The sequence below is a fragment of the Chiloscyllium punctatum genome, chromosome 3 (assembly GCF_047496795.1).
Source record: "Chiloscyllium punctatum isolate Juve2018m chromosome 3, sChiPun1.3, whole genome shotgun sequence".
Taxonomy (NCBI): Eukaryota; Metazoa; Chordata; class Chondrichthyes; order Orectolobiformes; family Hemiscylliidae; genus Chiloscyllium; species Chiloscyllium punctatum.
Genome location: NC_092741.1, coordinates 107,555,556 through 107,581,970, shown reverse-complemented (window position 1 = coordinate 107,581,970; position 26,415 = coordinate 107,555,556). Strand labels below are relative to the sequence as shown.

Here is a 26,415-nt window from a genome sequence, read left to right as displayed (position 1 = left end):
ATTAATCTCCTTTTATTGAAAAGTCAGAACTGAGGGCTATTGTGGTGCAGCAATATCATCTTTACCACGGAGTTAAGATGCTTAGGTTCAAGTGCCATGTGGTCCAGAGGCTTTTATCTTTGAAAAGGTCCATTAGAAAATATTTATAAGGTCAGAACTTGAGCCAATTTCTGGTTTTCCCGCAGCTTTCAGTTCTATTCACAATAAAATGAAATACAGCACTGTAGCGTATAGGGGGACTTGGGCACTATCCAGGATAGGCCACTGTTCAAGATGGTAGCAAGTAGCACAATGTATGAGCTCCTACCCAGAGGTCGTCTGCTCTATACATTTTTACTTTTCTTTCTTTCTCCAGTGTGTTTTCTTTCCTTACCTTCTGTGGAGTGCTCAGCTGCTTCAAGGTGTCCAGTGGGTCTGATGTAATGCTTTTTCCTAGCGGCAGTGATGGAGGGAGTCAAGTTTGTGCTCCCAGCAGCAGCAGCATTAGCAGAGGGAGGCGAGAGTGTGTTCCTGGCAGTGGCACAGGAAGGTCAGTTTGGGCCCAAACAGGTTCAGCAGCAGCTGCATTCCCAAGATCAGCCCTGTGCAGACTTGTGATGATGACGAAGTCAGTAGAAGGAAACTGGTGCCGGATAGCATGGCAAAGGGACTCAAGGCTGGCCAACTGCTTCCTGCTGGTGTTGGTCTCTACTTCAGGGTGAAATAACCTACATCCAGGCCCATGGCTAAGCACTTAAGAATGACTGCAACGTTGAACTTTTAACATTGCAATATTTTCTACTTTATATCTAACATTTTTTTAGACAGATTAGATTCCCTACAGTGTGGAAACAGGCCCTTCGCCCCTCCAGTCCACACCGACCCTTCAAAGAGTAACCCACCCAGACCCATTTCCCTCTGACTAATGCACCTAGCACTATCGGCAATTGAGCATGGCCAATTCACCTTTGGATCGTGGGAGGAAACCGGAGCACCCGGAGGAAACCCACGCAGACACAGGGAGAATGTACAAACTCCACACAGACAGTCGCCTGAGGCTGAAATTGAACCTGGGACCCTGGTGCTGTGAGGCAGCAGTGCTAACTACTGAGCCACCATGCCACCCTACGTACCTATGAATCTGAGACGGCAGCGGAAATGGTGACTTTGTACACTTTTCACTGAACTCCAGTATCCTTGTACATGATTACACGTGACAATAAAATCTAATTCCAATAACATATAATGACCACTACTGTAACCTCTAAATGGCACCCTCACTAAGCCCCATCACATTTTATAGTCATGTAAAGTTACTAGAGGTTAATTGGTCCCCCCATATAGATACTATTATTAAAACAAGTAACTCATCTTTTTATCTTTCAAAACCGCTTAACTTTCTAGAAATTAGAGTGAAATACTTTTCATTTTTCGTCTGAGTTCCTACAGCCTGTAAATTCAAGAAACTAGACACTATTTAGCAGAAAGGAATTAAGAGGCACCACTGCTCATTGGTTGAATATCCACACTTGTCATCAAAGCAGTGTATCCACAGCATGACACACTGTCACTTGCCAGATTTACTTTGTTAGTCTATGTGAACTCTACCACAGGAACATTATTAGCATGAGAACAGTTTTCTCTTCAAACTCCCCTTCAAATTACATCGGTTACTGGGAATAAATTGAGACAAGAAAAAACAATATACATTTACACAGAATCAAAAATCACACAACACTGGTTTATTTGAAATTGCAGAGTTGATGGCATGGGAAGCTGGCCATTGTCAGTGGATTAAGTGGCCGTATACAGATTTTCGGGAAGCACCAAAAGTATGCATGGGTTTGATAAAAGATAACCAATGTTAGAGATTCACTGGCTGCAATCTGATACTCAGCAGTGTAACCATGTTGGATACATCAACTGAGCTTTGCAGCAGAATGGCGCTGGTAAGAAATGGTTATGAACCACCATAGCAAAGGCTACACAACAATGCACCATGGCAGGTCATCTAATAAATCAACTATTAGATCATAACATAAATAGCAAAATGCACATTTTTTAACATTAGACAGAAAATGTTTATGATTGACAGTTTTAGTCAAATTGCAAAATTTGCCAGCTCTCAAAACATACTACTTGCAAAGCTATACACGGTGTTTTGGCTTTAATATAAACTCTACAGGTCTATCTGATAAAAGGAAGATTGAACATTAATTTGCAAGAAATTGCATCAACTCACCTTCAGGTGCCTTTGCATCACACATCTTCGTCACCCAAGTTGCATTTGAATTCGCTTGCCTCAAGCTAAATGAAGTATGGTTGACCTGAAGAAAAAAATACACACAAAAATATAAATATCAGAAACTGTGTTTACATAAAGCTTACTTGCCTTACATTAAAGCACATTTGATTCATCTAAAAACCTCTGTCCCTCACAAGTAGGTTGATCTTACAGCTGCAAATTGTTTTCATTAAGTGAATATTTCCTGCCATTTTAAAGGACTTTGTCCCAATAGAAATGAGTTGTGGTATGTTTTCCAAAATTAACCTTCAGTGACCAGTGTACAAGTCCAGTTTTTCTACCCAAACAAGTCTTTTTTAAGAGAAGATTCCCTACAGTGTGGAAATAGGCCATTTGGCCCAAGTCCACACTGACCCTCCAAACAGTAACCCACCCAGACCCATTTCCCTCTGACTAATACAGCTAACTTTATGGGCAATTTAGCATGGCCAATTCACCTGACTTGCACATCTTTGGAATGTGGGAGGAAACCAGAGCACCTGGAGGAAACCCATGCAGACACGGGGAGAATATGCAAACTCCACATAGACAGTCGCCCAAGGCTGGAATCAAACTCAGGTCCCCTGGCACTGTGAGTCAGCAGTGCTAACCACTGAGCCACCATGCCGCCAAGTTTTTCCATATATAATGTCGAGTCAGTTTCATTCTCAAATTAAAGACTTCTTTTCTTTATCCTCAAAACATTACTAATTTTTAAAAATAGGATATAAAAATACGAATAATCAGTGTTCATAATTTACAGATAGCAAAGGAAACCAAACTGAGCAGTAACAACATCTCTGAACGTTATTTCACTTATTAGCATCAATATATAGGAATAATACAAATATGCAAATACTCCATTACTCTCCATCTCAAACTAGTTCTAGTCAGTTTAGTGAGCAAATAAAAGTTGCTTCCAAATTGTAGTATTAGCACTTAGAATATGATGAATAATAGTTTGACCTTATGAGCCAATTCAATTGTTTATTTAATGATAGGTTTGGGTAAACAAGTTCAGATCATTTCATTTACTGTGTGCTTCACAGTTAAGATATATCCAAAGAGATACTGAAATAGCCAAATAGATATGCTGCAGAAAACCCAAACTGTTCATTTGAACATTCAATTCAAAGTTACGTTTGCCACCTATGGAAAAGAATCAACTTTGTGTGATCTCTTGGAACAAATGCCAAAATGTTCACTCCATATGTTTGGGTTCCATTTTATACACAGTATAAGGTTTCTAATCCCTGTCTTTAGCAAAACATGTGTCGCTGTGCAACTCACCTGCCAATTTGTAAGACATTTACTTTGTTAGAAACATTTAGATAAGAGGATTAATGAAACACCTTAAAATCAAAATAAGTTAGATGGATAATTTTCACAACAGAGACTGCAGATAATTTAACAGAAGTGGTGGCCATTTGCCCCAGTGTGCCTATGCCAGCACTTGGTGCACAGCAGTTAGAAATAGTACTGATCTATAGTTCTGTATATTTCCCTGCTCCAAATGTGTTGCATTGGAAATTTCATACTTAAAAATGCACTGGACAAGCCACAAATGCACATGCCCAAGCAAATGTCAACCAGAATTCAAAATAAAACTTCAGACTAGTTAAATTGGGATTAGAGATTAATTAAAACTAAAACATTTTCAGTTTTTCAAACTTTATTAAAAAGATGCACCAATATATTTTAAGAAGCTCAATGTTGCACTTAATCTTTTTTATAAGTGAATGATCTGTGCTAGTGACCTTGAGGCTTATCAATGTTCATTTGTTACCAACAAACAAGATTGAACGATGGGGTAACGGTGACAGAAGGTGCACTTCTAAGCTTCGGTGGTCGCTTACTTTATTTTAGAATGATACGGCATGGCAAACAAAATTTTACAAACATCATTCCTGGTTGACACTATCATTTGTTGTCTGGTTTGTGACAAAAATTAGGATTTAATTATATTTAGACTATAAAGAGCATTTTAATTGGCAGTAAATGATTTGATTTATAACTGCCTTGAAAAGAAAATAAGACGCTGCGCACAGTAGTTTAAACTTGGTTAAAAAAATTGACAGATCAGATCAATTTGTCCCTGTCAATTAAAATGGGACTGACATATGGAGATATATTTTTCAGAAGAATGTCAAGGCTTTATAAGTAGGTTCCAGCTCTTTTGCTTCAAAACATGTGGTGCTGGAAAAGCACAGCCAGACAGATGCCATCTGTCGAGCAGGAGTGTTGAGGTTTTGAGCATTAGGCTCAAAATGTCGACTCTCCAATTCCTTGGATCTTGCATGATTGGCTGTGCTTTTCCAGCACCACACCTTTTGACTCTGATCTGCAGAATCTGCAGTTCTCACTTTCTTCTCTTCTTTCTAGCTCTTTTGCTACTTGTCCAGAGGTTCTGGCTGCCCGTTATCCAGAAAGGAACAGGGAATGGGGGTTGGAACAACCAGACGTTCACAAATAAAAGGCGGTAAATAGGCATTCTATTTAATTGTTTGTCCAACTTATCACAACAAAGATAAAAAAACATGTTAAATTTCAATGATGAAATGAATAGGGACATGTATTTTAACTGAAGACCATGAAATGGAAGTTTTACCTAATTTAAATTGAGAAAAGCAGCCTTCAATTTAGTTGCAACATGAATTTTGAAAGAAAGAATGCAACTTATCATTAAATTCAATAAATTCTTTTGTACAAAAAAAACATAATGAACCAGTTACCATGTAAAGAGTACGCAATTAAAACTCTCAGCTTCTGAGCAATTAGAAAAGTTAATAATTCCAAGTAATTTTTTAAAAATGAGAATAAAATCTATACTTGCTCTGTAGAAAATACTTTGTTCTACTATTTACTGTATAGATTTACATTACAAGAGCAGCCATCATGAGGGAGGATTAGATGAGTGGGTCATATTCAAAATTTGGCTTTAAAACAAATCCTATCTTTTTTTCCTTCATCTAAACTATCTTTAATGAACATAAATATGACATTTTGGGAGGGCTGGATTTGAACTGTCACTTATAATTCCTTTAAAATTCACTTCTAATTAAGAAACATCAAGTAAGAGATCACAGCCACTGATTCAAACAGTATTATTCAGGTAGTGGGAATAAACTAAAAGACAAGAAAAAAAAATTGTATCTCACAGCATCAAAAATCACATGACATCAGTTTATAGCCCAACAGGTTTATTTCAAACTGCAAGCTTTTGGAGTCCCCTCTTCTTCGTCAAGCAGCTAATGGGAAAGAATATATTGGACACAGAATTTATAGTAAAAGATCAAAGGGCCATACAACTTATGCAAATGCACAGAACAAACCTACATGGCTATTAATTTTTTAATCAGTTAGAATGAAGGTGCAGGTTTTGATTGAATAATATGTAAAGTCCTGCCGCAAGATAACTTCAGATTTCATCAGAACAAAGGTGACACTTTAGGTCAGACAATACATTTTCAGCATGAGGCCATGTTTCAAATCTGTTTGTATCTCATCTGGAGGAAAGGTTGGTTTTATTTCCAAAGTAAAAATTTATAAAATGCAAGTGGGGACACCATGCATGGCAGACACTCATGTGACTCGGCTAGCGTAACTCACCATGGACTACTCTCGACTGTCTGTCTCATTCTTGGACATGTGCGTCTCCATCAAGGACGGACACCTCCACACCACACTCTACCGCAAACCCACAGACAACCTCACAATGCTACACTTCTCCAGCTTCCACCCAAAACATATTAAAACAGCCATTCCCTATGGACAAGCCCTACGCATACACCGGATCTGCTCAGATGAGGAGGAACATGACGGACACCTGGAGGTACTCAAGGATGCCCTCACAAGAACGAGGTACAATGCTCAACTCATCGACCGCAAGTTCCGACGTGCCACAGCAAGGAACCACAATGACCTCCTCAGGAGACAGACACGGGCTGCAACTGACAGGGTACCCTTCGTTGTTCAGTACTTCCCAGGGGCTGAAAAATTACGCCATGTTCTTCGTGACTTGTAACACATTATCAATGAGGATGAGCACCTCACTAAGACCTTCCCCACACCTCCACTACTTGCCTTTAAACAACCGCCAAACCTCAAACAGATCATTGTTCGTAGCAAACTGCCCGGCTCTCAGGACAACTCCATACAACCCTGTCACGGTGGACGTTGCAAGATGTGTCAATTTGTGGACATTGATACCACTATTACGCTTGGGAACACCTCCCACCTTGTACATGGCAGGTACTCATGTGACTCAGCCAACATTGTCTATCTTATACGTTGCAGGCAAGGATGCCCGGAGGCATGGTACACTGGGGAAACCGAGCAAAGGCTACGACAACGGATGAATGGGCATCCCACAACAATCAACAGACAGGAGGGTTTCCTCCCGGTTGGGGAACACTTCAGTAGTCCAGGACATTCAGCCTCGGACCTTCGGGTGACCATCCTCCAAGGTGGACTTCGGAACAGGCAGCAGAGAAAAGTGGCCGAGCAGAGGCTGATAGCTAAGTTCGGTAGCCATTGGGAGGGCCTCAACCAGGACCTTGGGTTCATGTCACATTACAGGTGATCACCATTGCACTACACACACATGCAGATATTCCTACACACACACACTCTCACATACACATGGACACAGGTACACACAGATGCGCACACAGACACCCACACACACCCTTATAGACACATACACTCCCACACATGCACACCCTCACAGACTTAAGACACTCTGCACTCACTACACACACACACACACACACTTTCTCACACTCACAACCCCCACCCCAGACAGACACACACACAGACAAAGACCCACATGCACACATATATTTTGTGGGGTGAATTTGTACTTGCAGAGTTACATTGCACTTTGCTCAAAAACTACATACATTCATGTAGAACTCTGAGCTCAAAAGCTGCATGAATTTATGTAAAACTCTGTTATCTCACTTCTTAGATTAGAATCAATCTAAACATCAGGTCATAGACAGAGAACACAGGGGGCTAACACCTTCAACATATTGTCTAGCTATCACCATTGTTAACAGCTAACCCGAGAATGCAACTTTAAAAAAAAGGGTTTTGTGATTTACACATGAAAGAAGTGAAACTATCACTGTATTCTAACAGATGAAAGGCTTAACAGACAATCAATTCTTTAATGTATAATTTCAGTTACATCACACTGCAAACTTTTGCAATAAATTCTGTGTTACGATCGAGCCCTCCACAATCACCTGATGAAGGAGCGTCACTCCGAAAGCTAGTGTGCTTCCAATTAAACCTGTTGGACTATAACCTGGTGTTGGGTGATTTTTAACTTTGTATCTCATATGCTGCAGGTATGGATGCCCAGAGGCATGGTATATTGGCAAAACCCAAACAGAAGCTACAACAGTGGATGTGTGGACAACGTGCAACAATCAACAGACATGGATGTTCCCTCCCAGTGGGGGGAGCACTTCAGCAGTCAAGGACATTCAGCCTTGGATTTTCAGGCGAACATCCTCCAAGGTGGATTTCGGGACTGGCAACAATGCAGAGTCGCCAGCCATGTTCAGTATCCATGAGGATGGCCTCAACTGGGGTTCATGTTACACTACAGGTGACCCCACCACACCATACACTCTCACACACACATGGACACATACACATTCTCTCTCTCATACACATACACGCACGCACGCACACACACACACCCTCTCTCACGTATGATCTCACACACACATACCCCTACACACTCCTTCTCAAGCACACACACTTTCTTTCTCTAAAGCACACATGCGCACGCAAACACACACACTCCACTACACCCCCACCACAACCACCCCCTCCCACACACACAAAAATCTATGGGGTGAAATTGCAGACTTGAATTTGCAGGTACGTTCTATTTTGTTCAAACAGCACATGATCCGTTTGGCAGTCAGTCAATGTGGCATGCTATAAATTCATACTTTGGAAATAAGACTGGTCTGGCTCCAGGATGAGATACAAACAGACTTGAAATATGGCCTCACACCAAAACAGCATTGTCTGACCTAAGGTATCACCTTTAGTCTGATAAAACCTGAAGTTATCTTGAGGCAGGAATTTATGTATTCATCAATCGAAACCTGCACCACATTCTAACTGATTAAAGACTTAATAGTCATCTAGGTTTGTTCAATACATTTGTATAAGTTGTGTAACCCTTTGATCTTTTACTATAAATTTTGTGCCCAATGTATTCTTTTTCACTAGCTTCCTGAGTGGGGGCTCTTCAAGCTTGTGATTTCAAATAAACCTATTGGACTATAACCTGGTGTCGTGTGATTTTTGCTGCCCACCCTAGTGCAACACTGGCATCTCCACATCATATCTTACAGAAAGCATCAGCCACAAAGAAGAACAAAAGACACAACTAAACAATTGGCTTAGATGGTCACAGCTGGAGGTTGCTTAGACATAATTAGATGAGACTCAATCATAGCTCTAGAGTAAAAACAATTTTTGTCCTTCCCTCTGCCTGCCTTTCCTCCTTTTCACAATTAATAAAAGACAGACTGTGGATATAAAGAAGAGATTTTCAGAAAGCCGTTTTACTGAGGGATGGTTTGATGACTATCTGATTGGGGAAAGGATTGAAGGTGACAAGAAAATAACAGATAATCAAACTTTGTGTGGTACAGGTTAGTTGCTGAGATATGTAGATCTTGTGAATCTGCTGAGACAGACAACATGTGTTGCATTAATATGTAACTTGCAAGGTCAGAACACACTGGCACTTTACACAATTTACATTTGGCCAAAAAGGAATGGTTGAGAATACTCTGAAAATCTTTTTCTCAGGAGGTCAAATAAGTAGGATTATTTTTCTATCATTTTTCTTCATTCAGCAAGATCACCATTTAACACTCACCCATAAATGTCCTAATAGTGAACCACTGAAGTTCAGGTGATGTAAGTCCAACCACAGATGCATGGAAACATCACAGTCTGCAGGATTCTCACCAGGTTAATGACCATCTTTGCACAGAAATGTATCATTTTTCCTTTACTGTTTCTAGATCAAAAATCTGTTTCCTACAGCACTTAGATTGCAGCAGTTCAAGTCAGATGTTCTCTCTCACCTTTTGAAGTGCAATTTGTGATGGGCAACCAGTGCTGGTCTTGCCAATGATGCTCGTATACCATGAAAAATGTTTTTAAAAACAGTCCCACGTTGATAATACTATAAACATCTGAACAAAACAAACATCTACCAAAAGATCTGAAATATACATTGTCACCTAATAGGACTCTCCCATAGGACAACTATGCCTTTGGAAAGGTCTTCTGCTAAGACGCTACTGAATTATCCAGTTTCCTGGAACTACTTCACCATCTCTATTCATGGAACTCTTCTTACAACCAAGAAATCAGTAGGTGACTTTTACATCAGAGCTAACATAATTAGGCCAACATTGTCTCCCATCAGGGTTAAAATTCCCTAACATCATGATAAGGTCACTTTCCCACAGCACATTCTGACCTAGAATTTATAAAATTCCAACAACAGACCAGTTGTGTGACTAGCAGCTTTGGGACTCAAACGCCATCTGGCCGAGAGGCAAGCATTTTAGTCTTAATATCAGCGATATGCCCAAAACCACAAGCTTAACAAAACTGCAAGTACATAACAACCTTGAAGTAAGCAATCTTGAGGCAAGGTTAAAAAAGGAGAACGGAAAATACCAAAACAAATACAATACAGCAATAATGTAGATTTACAGGTAGATATTTTCCTATCCTTCACACATAACACAGATTCCATAAATAAGAAATGCCAAATATTCCTTCCTCATTAGTTCTAAGTTAAAAAATTTAACCATTCGTTAAAATCTCCAAGCAGAAGCTGCAAATCAAAATAATCAACTTTACTGAATAATGCACTACTGAGGAAATTGCCAACAATATCTTCCTTCAAATGAAAAGTAAACTTCACTTTAAATAGTCGATACAACCAAGATACATTTAACAAAACTAGAATCATTAGCTCAATGCCCATACCTTCAAAGTTCCACAAAATAACATTCTTCACTCCAACAGCAACTTTCATCTTTGAGTTTCATGTGTATAGCTATCACAGCACACATTATAAACCCTGTCTTCCTTAGGGTACAAAGTCTAGATGATGTAGCATTCCAGGGTTTTATTTCAACCGACCACGAAATGTGCTACAGTTCAGTGTTTTGTTACTTCTGGACAAACATAAACTCTATATTGGCTCCAAACTAATCACAAAGCTGTCCAGGTTTTAAACCACATTTGCCATTCCACACATTGCATCTCAGAGCCTCTGTTGCCTCTTCTGTCAATAAGGAAAACTGACCTCTTGCTGATAGTGATTTACATCTTCTCGTACGAATTCAACATAACTTTGCTGGATTTGACTTCTTTCTCTTTGGTTCTGCAAATGGACACTGATGTAGCTCTCTATTAAGCCTGCAGGTCTCTTTCAGGTTTGCCAACTGCATGGTTTCTTAATTAATTTAGTTTTTTGTCAATATTGCTTCCAACTTCCAAGGATTGCCAGGCCACACAGACTTATTTTTACAAGAAAAAACAATTTGTCCTGTTACAATTGATGAAAACACTTAAAAGTATTTTTTTCAAACATTCCTAAAAGCAATTACCAAATTCGCAGACCTTTTAAAGAAATTCTTACTGTGCTGCTTTTGAGTCAAAGATTGTATATTGGTTCACGGATGAAAGATCATGCCCTAATAGTTTACTCTTCCCTGAATATCCAAGATGCACTGCACAATCTGCTATTCAATTATATTTTTATCTGAGGGTAGGGGGAACACATTAAATTTAGGGCTAAAAACTGAACAACTTGGACTTTTGAGGGTGTAATCTGCAATCTGTCCATGACCATTCAATTCAAGACAAGGAGTATGCAAACTTAGTATACCGACTCAACTGAATGGTTATAGGTGTTACAAGTTACAACTGAATGGTTACAAGTGACCTTCATGCTGCTCCTCTCTGCTCCAAGCAGCATCTGGCTTCTGAAGTTTGTGGGAGACCTTGGCGTACTGTTTGATGACCACGTGGTCAGAGCCTTAAAGGATCATTTGCTGAACTGGAGAATGCTTCAAAATCAATGAGGAAAATTCCAGGAACTGTAATGGGCTAAGCATACAAGGCAATGAGATCCCCAATTCAACAACAGTGTTTTGGAAGATATAGTGAGCAACGAGAACACCAGTAACGACACTTCATTGCCCAGGACGGAGAAGATACCCTCACGGGTTGGAGTAGGAGTCTCAAGGGAATGTGCCATCAGACATAGCAGCAGTGCTGAAAAACTCCAATGATCTCACACATAATGTCAATGAAGCATCCTTACTTTCCATCTCTAATCTCTCACTCTGCTCAGCATAACGTATGCCTAGCAGAAATTAATGGCACTCAAGATCATATCTAACACCAATGTATCGAAAATCACCAGTACATATCACCCTTACACCCACTTCTTACTGCGTCTATAGTTTGGCAGCAAATTACCCAAGCAGAATTATACACAAAATACAAACTTTCTGCCCCTCTCAAGGCACAATTGGAAGTAGCAGACAACCTGGGCCTTGGAGTTTCAAGCGTCCTAATCAATCCCCTATGGGAGGTGGCTCTCAATCGTGAGTCTAGAAGTGGAATCTCAGGTCACCACAATGTCCAGGATGACAGGAATTATAAATCTTATGAATTTTTTCCATTCCCTCTCCACCTTCGTCCTGAGGTCATAGAATCACTCAGTAAAGAAAAGGTCCTTTGGCCCATCGACTCTGTTCCATCAAAATGCATGCTACTACCTATATTAGTCCAGCTTTCCCACACTAAACCCACAGCCTTGAATATTATGACACTTCAAGTGCTCATCCAAGTACTTTAAAGTTGTGAGGCTTCCCACCTCAACAATCCTTCCAGGCAGTGCAGTTGAGATGTACCATCAGACCGGTTTTAACTTTTACTGCAGCACTTTTATATATCATCTCTCCAATGGAATTATATGTGGGTACTTTAGAGACAAGACTTCTCAGGCGAAACCAAGAGATATTTAGTTTGTGCCACACAAGATCAAACCATTGCCTTCATGGGTGATGATCTCAGCTACAAGAAGTTCCAGCCAAAAATTGTACTGGCCCAAATCTTCTGATTCAAAGAGCATTGCTGCATTGATGGACTCTGAAGGATGTGCTGCTGGACACCTAAGACAGCCTGAGGCATGGACTGTCTGGGAACTGCCTAGGAGATTGAAACACATGGTGGACAATTACCTATGAGCTGGAACCCTCTGAAAATGTCCCCAGTTCGGTTAGATTCAGAAATTAATGAAGGGTTATAATTCACTTGCCTCGATAGTTACCCAGGGAAAGTTAGAGGATTAAAGCTGTTCTAACTTCTGGGTAAGTATAATACTGAGTACCTGACTCAGCACTCAGATTTCCATGGCAAATCCAACCTGACCAACTCCCAACCCTAACACCCACCTGGCAGCCCTCCACCTTATCTATCTGCCCAGCTATTTTTTTCCGGCATCATACTCTAGGACTCTGATCTCCAGTATCTGCAATCCTCCCTAAACATTTATTTTACTCTCTATAGTTTGTCAAACTGCCTTTGTGACCTTTAAACCAAGGAAAGTAGCAGTTAGACTAATTAAAACGGCAGAAAGTGAGAACTGCAGATGCTGGAGATGACAGACCAAGAGTGGGGTGCTGGAAAAGCATAGCCGGTCAAGCAGTACAGGACCCAACCACTCAAGATCATTGTGGATTTCACCAGTTTCCCCATTTCCCCTCCTCCCACCTTATCCTAGTCCCAACCTTCCAACTTCACAGCACCCCCTTGAATGGTACTACCTCTCCATCTTCCTTCCCATCCATCTGCTCTAACCACCTCTCCGATCTATCACGTTTACCCCCACCTTCATCTACTTATCGCATTCCCAGCTACCTTCCCCCCAGCCCCACCCCCCTCCTATATAACTCCCAGCCCCCTTGGTATACAAGCCTCATTCCTGATGAAGGGCTTATGCCCAAAACATCAATTCTCCTGCTCCTTGAATGCTGCTCGACATGCTGTACTTGTCCAGCACCACACTCTTCTACTAATCAAAATTAAACCAGGTCTTGGCCTACAACGTTGATTCAACACGAAACAGAAGAGTCTCAAATCAGGTTTTACTCTACATTTCTCAAGTGGTTTAAATTAGAAATCCAGGCCAGAAATGCAGAGCTCCTGTGCAAGTTAAGAAAACAGCAAGGAAATGGCAATTCGACAGTGACCGCCCCCTTTCAGTAGGTTCAACCCAATATTGAGTACTATGCATTACAGAAACCCAAAGTTTAAAAACTGAAGCAATTGCTGAAATTATGGAAACAATATAAATGCATTTGACATTATGACTAGAATTAATTTTCGCTATGCTACTTCATAGTGTAGATTCCTCCTCTACAAAATTGACACAATGCAGCAGTCTTTACTGATTAATGTTTAAAGAAAGCTCACTCTAAAGTCAAAACTAATTTCATAAGAGCATTGTGATAACATTACAGATAAACTATGCAAAGACTTGTGGATAACAATAAAATATAACATATCATGACTGAATTTAAACAACAAATGGAAACATTTTCTGATTCCCTTGCAAACAGTGCAGTTGGTTTGAATATAATGCAATAGTTCAGTCTTGTGTGACCTTGCATTATTTAAAAAATCACGCAATAGCCATGCCATTTCAACTAATGAGACCGGGAACACATTTTAACCAATACAGGAAAGGGAAGTTGGCATTCTGCAAATACCGGTCTAAAGTTCTTCAACCAGGTTAAAGTCAATTTGTGTTGAAGAAACACACATTATAGCAGTCATGATTTGGAGATGCCGGTGTTGGACTGGGGTGTACAAAGTTAAAAATCACACAACACCAGGTTATAGTCCAATAGGTTTAATTGGAAGCACACTAGCTTTCGGAGTGCCGCTCCTTCATCAGGTGATTATCACCTGATGAAGGAGTGGCGCTCTGAAAGCTGATGTGCTTCCAATTAAAACCGCTGGATTATAACCTGGTGTTGTGTGATTTTTAATATTATAGCAGGACCAATTGCATTGTGCACAAGACAGGAGAAAGAGAAGAAAGGTCACAAAAGGATCTTGCATACAATATATGAACATACCAATCTGGAACAGGAGTAAACCATTCAGCTACTTCAGTCTGCTTTGGGTAATCTGATCATAACATTGTGATGATAGGTGTCTTTAAGGGTGATTTATTCTGCCTTGTTTCTCTTGAAGAGGGGTCAACCTGGTGCTGAGTCTCTGCTCCATGGAAAGCAGACTAAATAGTTTTGGGTTGTTCTTTAAAATTACACAAAAAAGGCATGAGAGGGTGGAGTCAGGCTCACACAGGTCCAGGGTTATAGTTTTTGCTTTCATTTGTTGAAGTTGAGACTTTTGGAGTTAAAGCTGCTGGATACAGCTCTGTCTCTACCGGAGCAAAAAAGCTTGAGTTCTCTCTCTGCTGTTAGATTTATTCTGTTGGTGTTTCTTCTCCTGGACTGGAGGAAATAGCAAGTGAGGGTTTTGCTGAATTTGCCTATGCCAAGGGTGTGTTAATGGGATGCCACTATAATGGAAAAGTTAATGAGTAGTAGCTAAAGTATGTTATTTTAATATATAACTGGTACCAGAAGCCTACAGACTATGTTTTAGGAATCTAAGGAGGGAACCTGGTCAAACGTACATAGCTTGCAAGGAACAAAGTAGTTTTGATAGGTGTATAAGGGCATTGAAAATAGATCAAATGAATGATGCTCTTAGACAAACTTAAAAATCACACAACATCAGGTTATAGTCCAACAGGTTTAATTGGAAGCACACTAACTTTTGGAGCGCCGTTCCTTCATCAGATGGTTGTGGAGGACACAATTGTAAGGCACAGAATTTATAGCAAAAATTTACAGTGTGATGTAACTGAAATTATACATTGAAAAATACCTTGATTGCCTGCTGAGTCTTTCATCTGTTCGAATACCATGATAGTTTCACTTCTTTCATGTGTAAATCACAAAACTGTTTTTTAAAAGTTGCATTCTTAGGTTAACTGTAACAATTGGTGTAACAATATACTCAGACAAACTTTGGAGAAGCTCAAAAATTCACTTTCGCACCAGGGACGGCACGGTGGTTCGTTGGTTAGCACTGTAGTCTCACAGTGACAGGCACCCGACTTCAATTCTAGCCTTGAGTGGAGTTTGCATATTCTCCCTGTGTCTGTGTGGGTCTCCTCCAGGTGATTCCGTTTCCTCCCACAGTCCCAAGATGTGCAGGTTAGATTGATTGGCCAAGCTAAGTTGCCCATTGTGTCCTACAATGTGCAGGCTAGGTGGATTAATCATGGGAAATGCAGTGTTACAGGGATAGGTGGGTTTGACTGGGCTGCTCTTTGGAAAGTCAATGTTGACTCAATGGGTAGAATGGCCTGCTTCCACACTGCAGGGATATGATGATTCAAGGAGTGAGAACTCATGTAGAAGAGCAGAGTGTTAAAACTGCAAGATCCGTAGCAGAAATTGCAGACGATTATGAGTGAGTTCATAAATCAAAGTTTGGCTCCCAATATCAATCTCAGTCTGGGAGGAATAAATATTGGGGGGAAAAGAAAGATAGTTTACCACAGGTTAAAAAGGATACCCAAGATGGGGGGAGAAGAAGTAAAAATCCTCAGGCGCTTTCACTGTAATATAGTAGGCCATATGAAGTCACAGTATTTTTTAAAAAAAAGCACTGGGAAGACGTATGTGGGAAAACAGGATAAGCCAGTGGATTTGTTAAAGCGATAAAGGAAAGTACAATTGTTGCAAGTGTGCTGCAAAAGAATGTATAACCCAGTCAGGGGTTGGTTCAAAAGAAAATGCCAGGTCACTTTAAAGAATTTACTTACATGGGTACGGTTCACTCATATGTGCCGGGAGGAGTAGCTAAAGAAATTACGATTTTAAGAGATGTGGGAGCAAGTCAATCTTTATGGCAAGAGGTGACAGTAGGAGATCATTTTGGAGTAAGGAAAATTCAAACCAAAATACAAAAACATTTTTATTCGCCTGGATTACATAAACATATGGTTGAATTTTTCCGGACATGTCATATGTGTCAGGTAATTGGAAATGTCAGACTGTGATAAAATCAGCACCTTCAATACCCCTCCCAGCATTTAGAGTCATAGAGATGGACAGCATGGAAACAGGCCTTTCTGTCCAACTCGTCCATGCCAACCAGATATCCTAAATAAATCTAGTCCCATATGCCAGCATTTGGCTCATAACCGTCTAACCACTCCTATTCATTATATCTATCCAGATGCCCTTTAAATGCTGTAATTGTACCAGCCCCCACCACTTCCTCTGGTAGCTCATTAGATATATGCAACAACCTCTGCTTGAAAAGGTTGCCTCTTAGGTTCCTTTTAAAACTATCCCCTCTCACCTTAAATCTATGCCCTCTAGTATTGGATTCCCTTACCCAGAGGAAAAGACTTTGGCTATTTACCCTATCCACGCCCCCCCCTCATGATTTTATAAACCTCAGCCACCAACAAGCCAGGGAAAATAGCTGCAGCGTATTCAGCCTCTCCCTATAGCTCAAATCCTCCAACCCTAGCAATATCCTTGTAAATCTTTTCTGAACCCTTCCAAGTTTCACAACATCTTTCCTAAAACAGGGAGATTATAATTGAATGCACTATTCTCAAAGCGGCCTGACCAATGTCTTGTATAGGGCAACATGATCTCCCAACTCCTATACTAAATGCACTGACCAATAAAAGCAAGCATACCTAATACCTTCTTCACTATCTTGTCGACCTGCTACTCCACTGTCAAGAAACAATGAACCTGCAATCCAAGGTTTATTTTTAGCAACACGCCCCAGGACCTTACCATAAGTGTATAAGTCCTTCTCTGATTTGCCTTTCCAAAATGTCGCACCTCACATTTATCCAGATTAAACTAATCTACCACTCCTCGGCCCATTCACCCATCTGATTAAGATCCCATTGTACTCAGAGTAACCTTCTTCGCTGTCCACTACACCATTAATTTTGGTGTCATCTGCAAATATACTACCATATCTCCTACGTTCATATCCAAATCATGTACATAAATGACAAAAAGCAGTGGACCCAACACGGATCCTTGTGGCACACTGCTGGTCACAGGTCTCTATTCTGAAAAGTAACCCTCCATGTCTACTATCTTCTGCATCCAAATGGTTAGTTCTCCCTGTTTTCCATGTGATCTAACCATGTTAAATAGTCTACCATGCAGAACCTTGTCAAATGCCTTACTAAAGTCCAGATAGATTAAGTCCACTATTCTGCCTTCATCAATGTTACAATTTATTTTAAAACTCAAAGTAATGAGACATGACTTCCCTCGCACAAAGCCATGTTGACCATTCCTAATCAGTCCTTGCCTTTCCATGTACGTTTAAATGCTATCTCTCAGGATCCCCTCCCCACCACTGATGTTAGGCTAACCTCCAGTTTTCCACATCCCACCTGCAGCTATCAATGAAACATATATATGAGCAAGGGTCCCAGGAATCACTTCCCTAGCTCCGACAGCATTCTAGGGAACACCTCATCAGGTGATTTATACACTTTTATGCATTTTAAGATGCCCTACACATCCTTCTGTGTAATATGAACATTTTTAAGATGTTACTATTCATATTCTCAAGTTCTCTATCTTCTATATCATTCTCCACAGTGAACACTGATGGAAAATACTCATTTAGTATCTCCCCCACTTCCTTTCGATTTCACAAATAGATGGCCTTGCACATCTTTAAGGGGTCCTATTCTCTCTCTTATTAATCTTTTGTCCTTATAGAAACCCTTTGGATTTTCCTTAACCCTATTTGCCAAAGCTATCTCATGTCCATTTTTTGCTTTCCTGATTTCCCTCTTAAGTGTACTTTTACTGCCTTTATACTCTTCCAGGAATTCACTTGATCCCTGCTGTTGATACCTGACATTTGCTTCCTTCTTATTCTTGACCAAAACCTCAATTTCTCTAGTCATCCAGCATTTCCTACCGCTACCAGACTTGCCCATCACCATAACAGGAAGTCACTGTTTGGACTCTTGATATCTCATTTTTGAAGGCTTCCCATTTTCCAGTACCCAATCAACTTTTAAAAGTTCTTGCTTAATATCATCAAAATTGACCTTCCTCTAATTTAGTACTTTGGATTTTAGATCCAGTCTATCCTTTTCCAAACCTATTTTAAAACTAATAGAATTATGATCACTGGCCCCAAAGTTCTGCCCCACTAACATCTCAGTCACCTGTCCTGCCCCATTTCCCAAAAGAGGTCAAGTATTGCGAAATCTTTCACAAAAGTCTTAATTAATTACGTAAATTTCCCTAAAATGAAAAGTTGGTATCAGTATTTGTTGACCATAATGGATATGTCTATTAGAGTTCCAGAGGCCATTCCATAATGCTAAGACGATTTTACCTGAGTTCTCAATTGTTTTTAGCTGATACAGAATACAATCGGATCAAGGATCCAACTTTAATTCAGAGTTACTCAAGGAAATTATGGATAGCTGAGGAATAAAACTATTCAAATCCACTGCATATTATCCAGAATCGCAGGGAGCGTTAGAATGGTAGCATCAAACTTTATAAGACCATGATAACAGCCTATAGACAAAACCACTAAGTGCACTGGAGTAAAGGAGTTCCATTTGTACTTTTTGCAATTCGGGACGCAACTAATGAATCAACTACATTTTCAGTCTATTTGAATTAGTTTTTTGGGCATGAAATGAGAGGACCACTGAAATTAATTGAGAAAAAATTGTTGAGCTGGATTTTAGAGACTTCATATTTGGATAATGTGTCAAATTTTAGGGAGAGATTAAATAGAGTGGGTGAATTGGTTGGACAACATTTAAAAATAGTACAACATGTAATGAAACAGGAAGCAGAAAAGAAATCAAAGATTCGTAATTTTGCTAGTGGAGGTAAGTGTCCAGTCGTAGGTGAACCTTTAAAGGCAAGGTTTAGTGGATTTATCAAATCAAAAGGAAATTGAGTGAGGGGCATAATTTTATAAGACAGCCAGATAGAAGGAAATCTCAGAATGATCCTTGTGAATATGCCCAAAGGATATTTTAATAGCGAACAAAAGCAAACGGAAAATGTGCTTCTGGTTACAAGTCAAGAGTTTAGAACCAAATCCAGATGATTCTGAATTTGACATTCCTCAGATTAAATTGTACAATGAAGAAATTCTGAAAAATTGGGATAAATTATTGAGTTACCTTCCAAAGAAAAATCAAAGTGACCTGAGCGAAGCGAAGGAAATTTCAGCTTTTGTGACACTGAGTGGACTTTACCAGTATAAAGTCCTGCTACTTGGTTTGAAAAATATGCCAACCAGATTTCAAAGACTAACCATTAACATAATTGCAGGCTTACCCAATTATGTGAAGTACATAGACATCTGGTGGTTTTTAGTCATACGTGGAAGGAACATTGGGAGCACCAAGCAGAATTGGGCTTGGTGATAAACCTGGCTAAGAGTGAGTTAGCAAAAGCCCAACTCACGTTCCTAGGCGATACCATTGGACATGGTCAGACAGCCTCATCGGAATACAAAGGTTACTGGGGAGTTTCCTACACTATTGAATAAAAGGAAAGTATGACGATTCCTGGGACTGAGTGGTTTTTATCAAAAATATAAACTAAACTTTAAGTGTGTGGTTTCTCCACTGACTGACCTATTGAAGAAATACAGAAAATTTCAGTAGACAGGGAAGTGCCAGAAGGTATTTGACAATCTGAAAGCTGCATTGACCACTGCTCTGGTGTCTGTAACATCTAACTATGCAAAGTTATTCACGGCAGCTATCAATGTGAGTGTTCTGGGTGTCAGTGCTGTATTCTTAAAAGACAACAATGAAAGGATAGAAAGACCTTGGGTAGTTTTCATGAAAGTTGAATATTCATCAAAATAAGGATTCCACCATTGAGACCTTGAGTTTGGTGTCGGCATTGCAACATTTCAACATCTATATTGCCAGTAATGTATCTGATTCTGGATTAGTGGTGCTGGAAGAGCACAGCAGTTCAGGCAGCATCCAAGTAGCTTCGAAATCAACTTTTCGGGCAAAAGCCCTTCATCAGGAATCAAGACAATTGCATATACTGATCATAACCCCTTAAAGTTGTTGGAAATATTTGAGGCTAAAAATGCCAGACTGTTTAGATGGAGTTTGTTGCGACAGAATTCACTTTGAAAATTATACATGTGGGAGGATAAGAGATCACAATTGCCAACCTGTTGTCACAACTTTAATGAAGGAAGACAAAAGTGTCCGATGGCGGAAGAAACGGACTGAAATGAACTGTGGCATTAAACCTAAGCATGCAGATATTCAATGTAATATTTATAAGGTAGAGTACTAAGAGCACGAGAATAAAGTTTTTGAAAATGAAGCCACCATTGTATACTGATGGTTTATTATTTAAGGAGGACTTGTTCTGTCCTATTGCACTTGAAGAAGGATGTTGTCAACCTATTGTTGAGGCGTTTGCTCTATGGAAAGCAGAGTAAATAGCTTTGGGTTATTTTTAAATTACACAAAAGAGGCATGAGAACTGCAGTCAGTTCTCTCAGAACCAAGGTTTTAGTTTTTACTTTCAGCTGTTGGAGTCGAAACTGATAGATCCAGCTCTCTCTGGTGCTGTTGCAAAAAGCGCGAGTTATCTCTCTGCTGCTAGTTTATTCTGTTGGTGGTCCTTCTCCTGTATTGGAGGAGATAGCAACTGAGGGAAACCTGTTTCACAAAATTTGCCTTTGCCAAGTGTATGCTAATGGAATGTTCCTATATTGGAACAGTTGAAGAGTAGCAGTTAAAATATCCATTACTTTGTTTAGTATTTTGGTAGAGGTCAAGTTATGCCAACTCATCTTGTTTTGTTTATATTTTAACTGTGGTGTAAGAAGAAAGTGTGTTTTGCTCAAAATCCAGTAATTTGATCAGTTGAGTCACATTTGGAACACAGTGCCTTACACTTGTTTTAAACAAGATAAAAATTAGGGTCCAGGCTAGCTCCTTGATATGTTTTGGTCTAGTCCATGATAACATCAAATCCACTTTTCTACCTACCCAATAACATTTTACCCCCTTGCTGATAAAGAATATATCTGCCTTAAAAAAAATTAATGGACTCTATGTCCCGAACCTTTTCAGTAAGAAAGTTCCAAAGATTCAGATTCCTCAAAGAAAAACATTCACCTCATCCAGATTAAATAGATGATTTTTTATACAGTGACCCCTAGTTCTAGGTTCCCCCATAAACAAAAACATCTTTTCCACACTGACCCTGTCAAGACCCCTCAGGAATTATAAGTATTTCAACCAAGTTGTCTTTTACTCTTCTCAACTCCAGTGGATACAAGCCTAGACTTCCAAGCCGCTTGAGCCAAGCCGCTCAACCTCCTATGCTCCAATGCAAAATGTCCCAGCCTATCTTTATAGCTCAAACCTTCCATACTCGGCAAGATCCTGGTAAATCTTTTCTTCACCCTCTCCAATTTAATAACATCCTTTCTATAACTGGGCGACCAGAACTGGACACAGTATTCCAGAAGACGTCTCACCAATGTTCTGTACAACCTCAACATGACTACCCAACTCCTATACTCAAAGGGCTGAGCAATGAAGGTAAGCGTGCCAAATGCCTTTTTAACCATGTCTATATGTGACACAAACTTAAAGAATTACGTACCTGCACCCTCTGTCCCTCTGTCCTCCAACACTACCCAAGGCCCAACCATTAACTGTATTAATTAATCTACTCAACACTTTTGAATTAAAGCTTGCTGCAAATGGCTTATCGTTGCACTGATGAGTTGGTCTCTTACTTTTGCTTTCAATTTCCCATGTGATAAATAATACTACTCTTAATTACTTGTTGCACATCTGCATACCAACGTTTTCGAATTCATGCACAAAGACATCAGATACCAATCCCCACACCCCCTCAGAATTCAGCAAGCTCCCATCACTTCGATAACATACTTCTTTTTCATTCTTCTGCTAAACTAGAAAACTTCATATTTTAACATATTTTGCTCCATTTGTCATACTTGTACCCACTCACTTAATCTAGGTAATCCCTTTTTAGACATCCTTTTGCTCTCTTTACAACTAACTTTCCTATCTATCTTCAAGTCACCAGTAAATTTGGTAACCTCACCTATGACCCCTCACCCAAGTCATTTATATAAATAGTAGAGTTGGACTGCCAGCACCGACCCCTGTGACACTCCACTCACGACATCCAGCCAACCTGTAAAAGACCGATTTATACCTAATCTCTGCTTTCGATCAGCCAATCAAATTCTATCCACGACAACATGCTACCCCCTACTCAGTAAGCTTTTATTTTCCACAATAACGTTGATGAGACAGTTAATCAAATGCCTTCTGGAAATCTACATACTGTACATCCACATAGAAACACAAAAGATAGGAGCAGGCAGAGGCCAATTGACCTCTCAAGCCTGCTTTGCCATTCAATATGATCATGGCTGATCATCAAGCTCAATACTGTAATCCTGCCTCCATATCCCCTGATATTTAACTCTTTTTTAAAAACATGTTGTTTTGGCTTCAGCCAATTCCAATACTCATCCACCACTCTGGATGAAGAAATTTCTCATCTCAGACCTAACAGGTTTACCTCTTATGCTTAAAGTATGACCACTGCCTCAGGACTCCTCTACCACTGGGAACATCCTTCTTGCATTTAATCTATCTCGTCCTTTCAGAATTTTATGGGTATCTATATTAGTACCTTCCTCATTTTTGTGAACTTCAATGAATACAATCATAACCAATTCAATCTCTCCTCATATGTCAGCCCCATCATGCAGGAATCAATTTGCTAACTAAAAAAATCCAAAAGAACTGAATGCTGGAAATCAGAAACAAAAACAGAGATTGCTGGAAAATCTCAGATCCAGCAACATCTGGAGAGAGAAATCAGAGTTAACGTTTCGGATCCACTGATCCTTCCTTGGAAAGGATATTAGATCAGAAAAAGTTGCTTTTTACGAAGAAGAGAGGGTGGAGGGAGGAGGTAAGAAATTATCAATAGCTGGAGATAGAGCCCAAAGAGAAAGAAGGAAGTTGGACAAAGAAGTGAATGGTGATCAGCCTAGAAGAATGAATGGCTGCTAATGGGGACTATTAGTGGCTAACAATGGGTAGTGTGTAGTAGCAGATCATGTGATAACAAGGTCTGAGATGTGTAGGGGTTGAGATAAAGAGTTCTCAAGCAGAAAATGAGGTGCTGTTCTTCCAGCCTGTGCTGGAACACCAACTCATTTATTTCCTCTCTCCTCAGCATCCAACAGTCCAAACACACCTTCCAGGTGAAGCGCTTTACCTGCACTTAATCTAATCTACCACATTTGCTGCTCACAATGTGGTCTTCCCTACACTGGGGAAACAAAATGTAGACTGGGTGACCAATTCGTAGAACACCGACATTTGTCTGCAGAAAAGACTTTGAGCTTCTAGTTGTTTATCACTTCAACACACCACCTTGCTCCCTGGCCAACATCTGTCTCAGGCTTGCTACAGTGCTCCAACTCATCACAAGCAGGAAAAGCAGTATTGTAGATACTGGAGATCTGAAAAGATAAACCAAAAAATGCTGGAGAAACTCAATAGGTCTGGCAACATCCATGGACGCAGAAGGTTAATAATGTTTCAAGTGCAATATGACTCTTCTTACAAAGATGACCAGCATCTAGCTTTTATTTCAACCACTCTAATGCAGGTGGTTGCAATATTTCAACTTGTAATATAATCATAAATATCCACATATTTACCAAAAATCTACAATTCTGTTTATAATCGAGGCTGTTTTTCAAGGAATTAACTAATGACATTAAATGATTTTGCTGGCAATCTGCCCATGCCTACAGGGGTGTGTGTGTAATGTGGCATGAATTTATTTACTCTTGTTTGAGACTTGTTAATTTTAAATATCAGTTATGCATGCTTATTCCAAATTAAACTTGTTTAACATTCACATTATCTGTGGTTTTCATGTTTTGGAAAATTCTGATTTCAATCTTTTTTTTAAACTGAACACAAATTCAGCGATAACAATCTCTCTTTACAAGTTGGTGCTCCAGGTCTCCTCTGAAATTTCTCCAAAAGGTCATATTAGGACAACAAAAACCACACCTAGCAAGGCCAACAACATGGCTCGAGTGAGTACCCACACACAAATGCATTTACCCTTGTCCTTTTGCACAATTTACCAGTACTATCTCTCATTGCATTCTGCGCATTACAACCAGTATTTCTGAAATGCCTGCTGGTTGACAACTATATCTGGTAGTGGGGGGAGAGACAGCTGGGAGAAAAAGTGCATTTCTGACATATTTAAATGGCTGCTTCCATGTGGTGACCATTCCAGATTGGTTAAAAATCACACAACACCAGGTTATAGTCCAATAGGTTTAATTGGAAGCACACTAGCTTTCTGAGCACTCCAAAAGCTAGTGTGCTTCTAACTAAACCTGTTGGACTATAACCTGGTGTTGCGTGATTTTTAACTTTGTACACCCCAGTCCAACACTGGCATCTCCAAATCATTCTAGATTGGGTGATATATTGATGATGAAACTGCACCATACCAAATCCACACAGGGAAAGGTAGCCTAATCGGTCTACCGGCCAATTTGGGAAAGGATGGTATTTCTTCAAAGCCTTGACATGGCATTCAAATATAGTCAAGTTTCACAGCTGTATATTCGAGTCAGAAATATGACTACCTTATACACAAGACTGTTGGTATCGGTACGGAAGTCGTAGTCGAAGGCACTCATCCTTATGTAACTGAAGGTAGCACTTGTGGACTGGATGTGGTCCTAGACCTCCGCATCAAGAAAAGCCTCACGAGAAGTTTTTGAGACAGCAAATGCATTAGCTGGGAGGATACGCATACTAACATCAGTATCCTTGAAGAAGCCAACTACACCAGCATGATCATCTAGTGAGAGAATGACCAAAGACTGCCTGAAGACTTATCTCAAGAAATGCAACAGAGATGTTAGCACCTCAGAGACCCTCGCTCAGAAGAAACTCACCTGGAGGAACCTCCTGCCTGAAGGAACACAATTCTTCGAGGAACTTGACAGCTTTACCAGTGATCTTGAGGCCAAGGACCCATTCTATGTCCCAAAAAAAATTGCTAAACGAAGATGTGGGTATAGGATCAAATTTGTCAGCCATACATGGACTCTCAAAACCCATGATCAGTGATACAGAATTTCCTAGGTGGACAATCATACTTGCTGACAAGTGATTACTGATGATGGCTGAAAAGAGAGAAGTAATGCTAAAGCTTTTCATCTTGCATTCATCAGGACAAACTCAAGAATACCAAATTTCAAACAATCAGAACAATTTATACCACAGGAGACAAAGAGTGCTCATTGGTTGGCAAATTGATTCGAATTATCCAAGGCATGGACAATGGATTAAGTAATGGGAAACTCAGGCTCCAACAGCTCCATAATTCAAAAAAGACACAGAGAATGGATCTCAGCACATGCAAGCATATTGCTTCGAACAAGAGTAAATGAGCCACGTTATGAACTTTACTGATTATCTTAATGTGTTAAAGTAGCTACTAGTGAGTTCAAAGTTGTTCAGCAAATGCTGCCCAACTCCAGATCACATCTAACAGTAGATATCTTGTTCTGAGTTTGACAATCAGTGGCTGGTTGATAGGTCTGTATAAAACAAATTTGATCAGTCAATTACTAGCACATACAGAACTAGCACAAAAATTCATAGGTAATGCTGTTTATATATGTGCTGAAAATGTGTTGCTGGAAAAGCACAGCAGGTCAGGCAGCATCCAAGGAACAGGAGAATCGACGTTTCGGGCATCAGCCCTTCTTCAGGAATGAGGAAAGTGTGTCCAGCAGGCTAAGATAAAAGGTAGGGAGGAGGGACTTGGGGGAGGGGCGTTGGGAATGCGATAGGTGGAGGGAGGTTAAGGTGGGGG

General features: G+C 40.0%; 1 protein-coding gene across 1 annotated transcript in view; it reads right to left on the bottom strand.

Annotated features, from left to right (window-relative positions):
• lmbrd1 (LMBR1 domain containing 1) overlaps positions 1–26,415 on the bottom strand; it is a 297,592-nt gene that overhangs the window by 42,018 nt on the left and 229,159 nt on the right. The window contains exon 14 of the mRNA XM_072558080.1: positions 2,222–2,306. Within this exon, the coding sequence (XP_072414181.1) occupies positions 2,222–2,306 (85 nt within the window). The remainder of the gene's footprint in view (positions 1–2,221; positions 2,307–26,415) is intronic.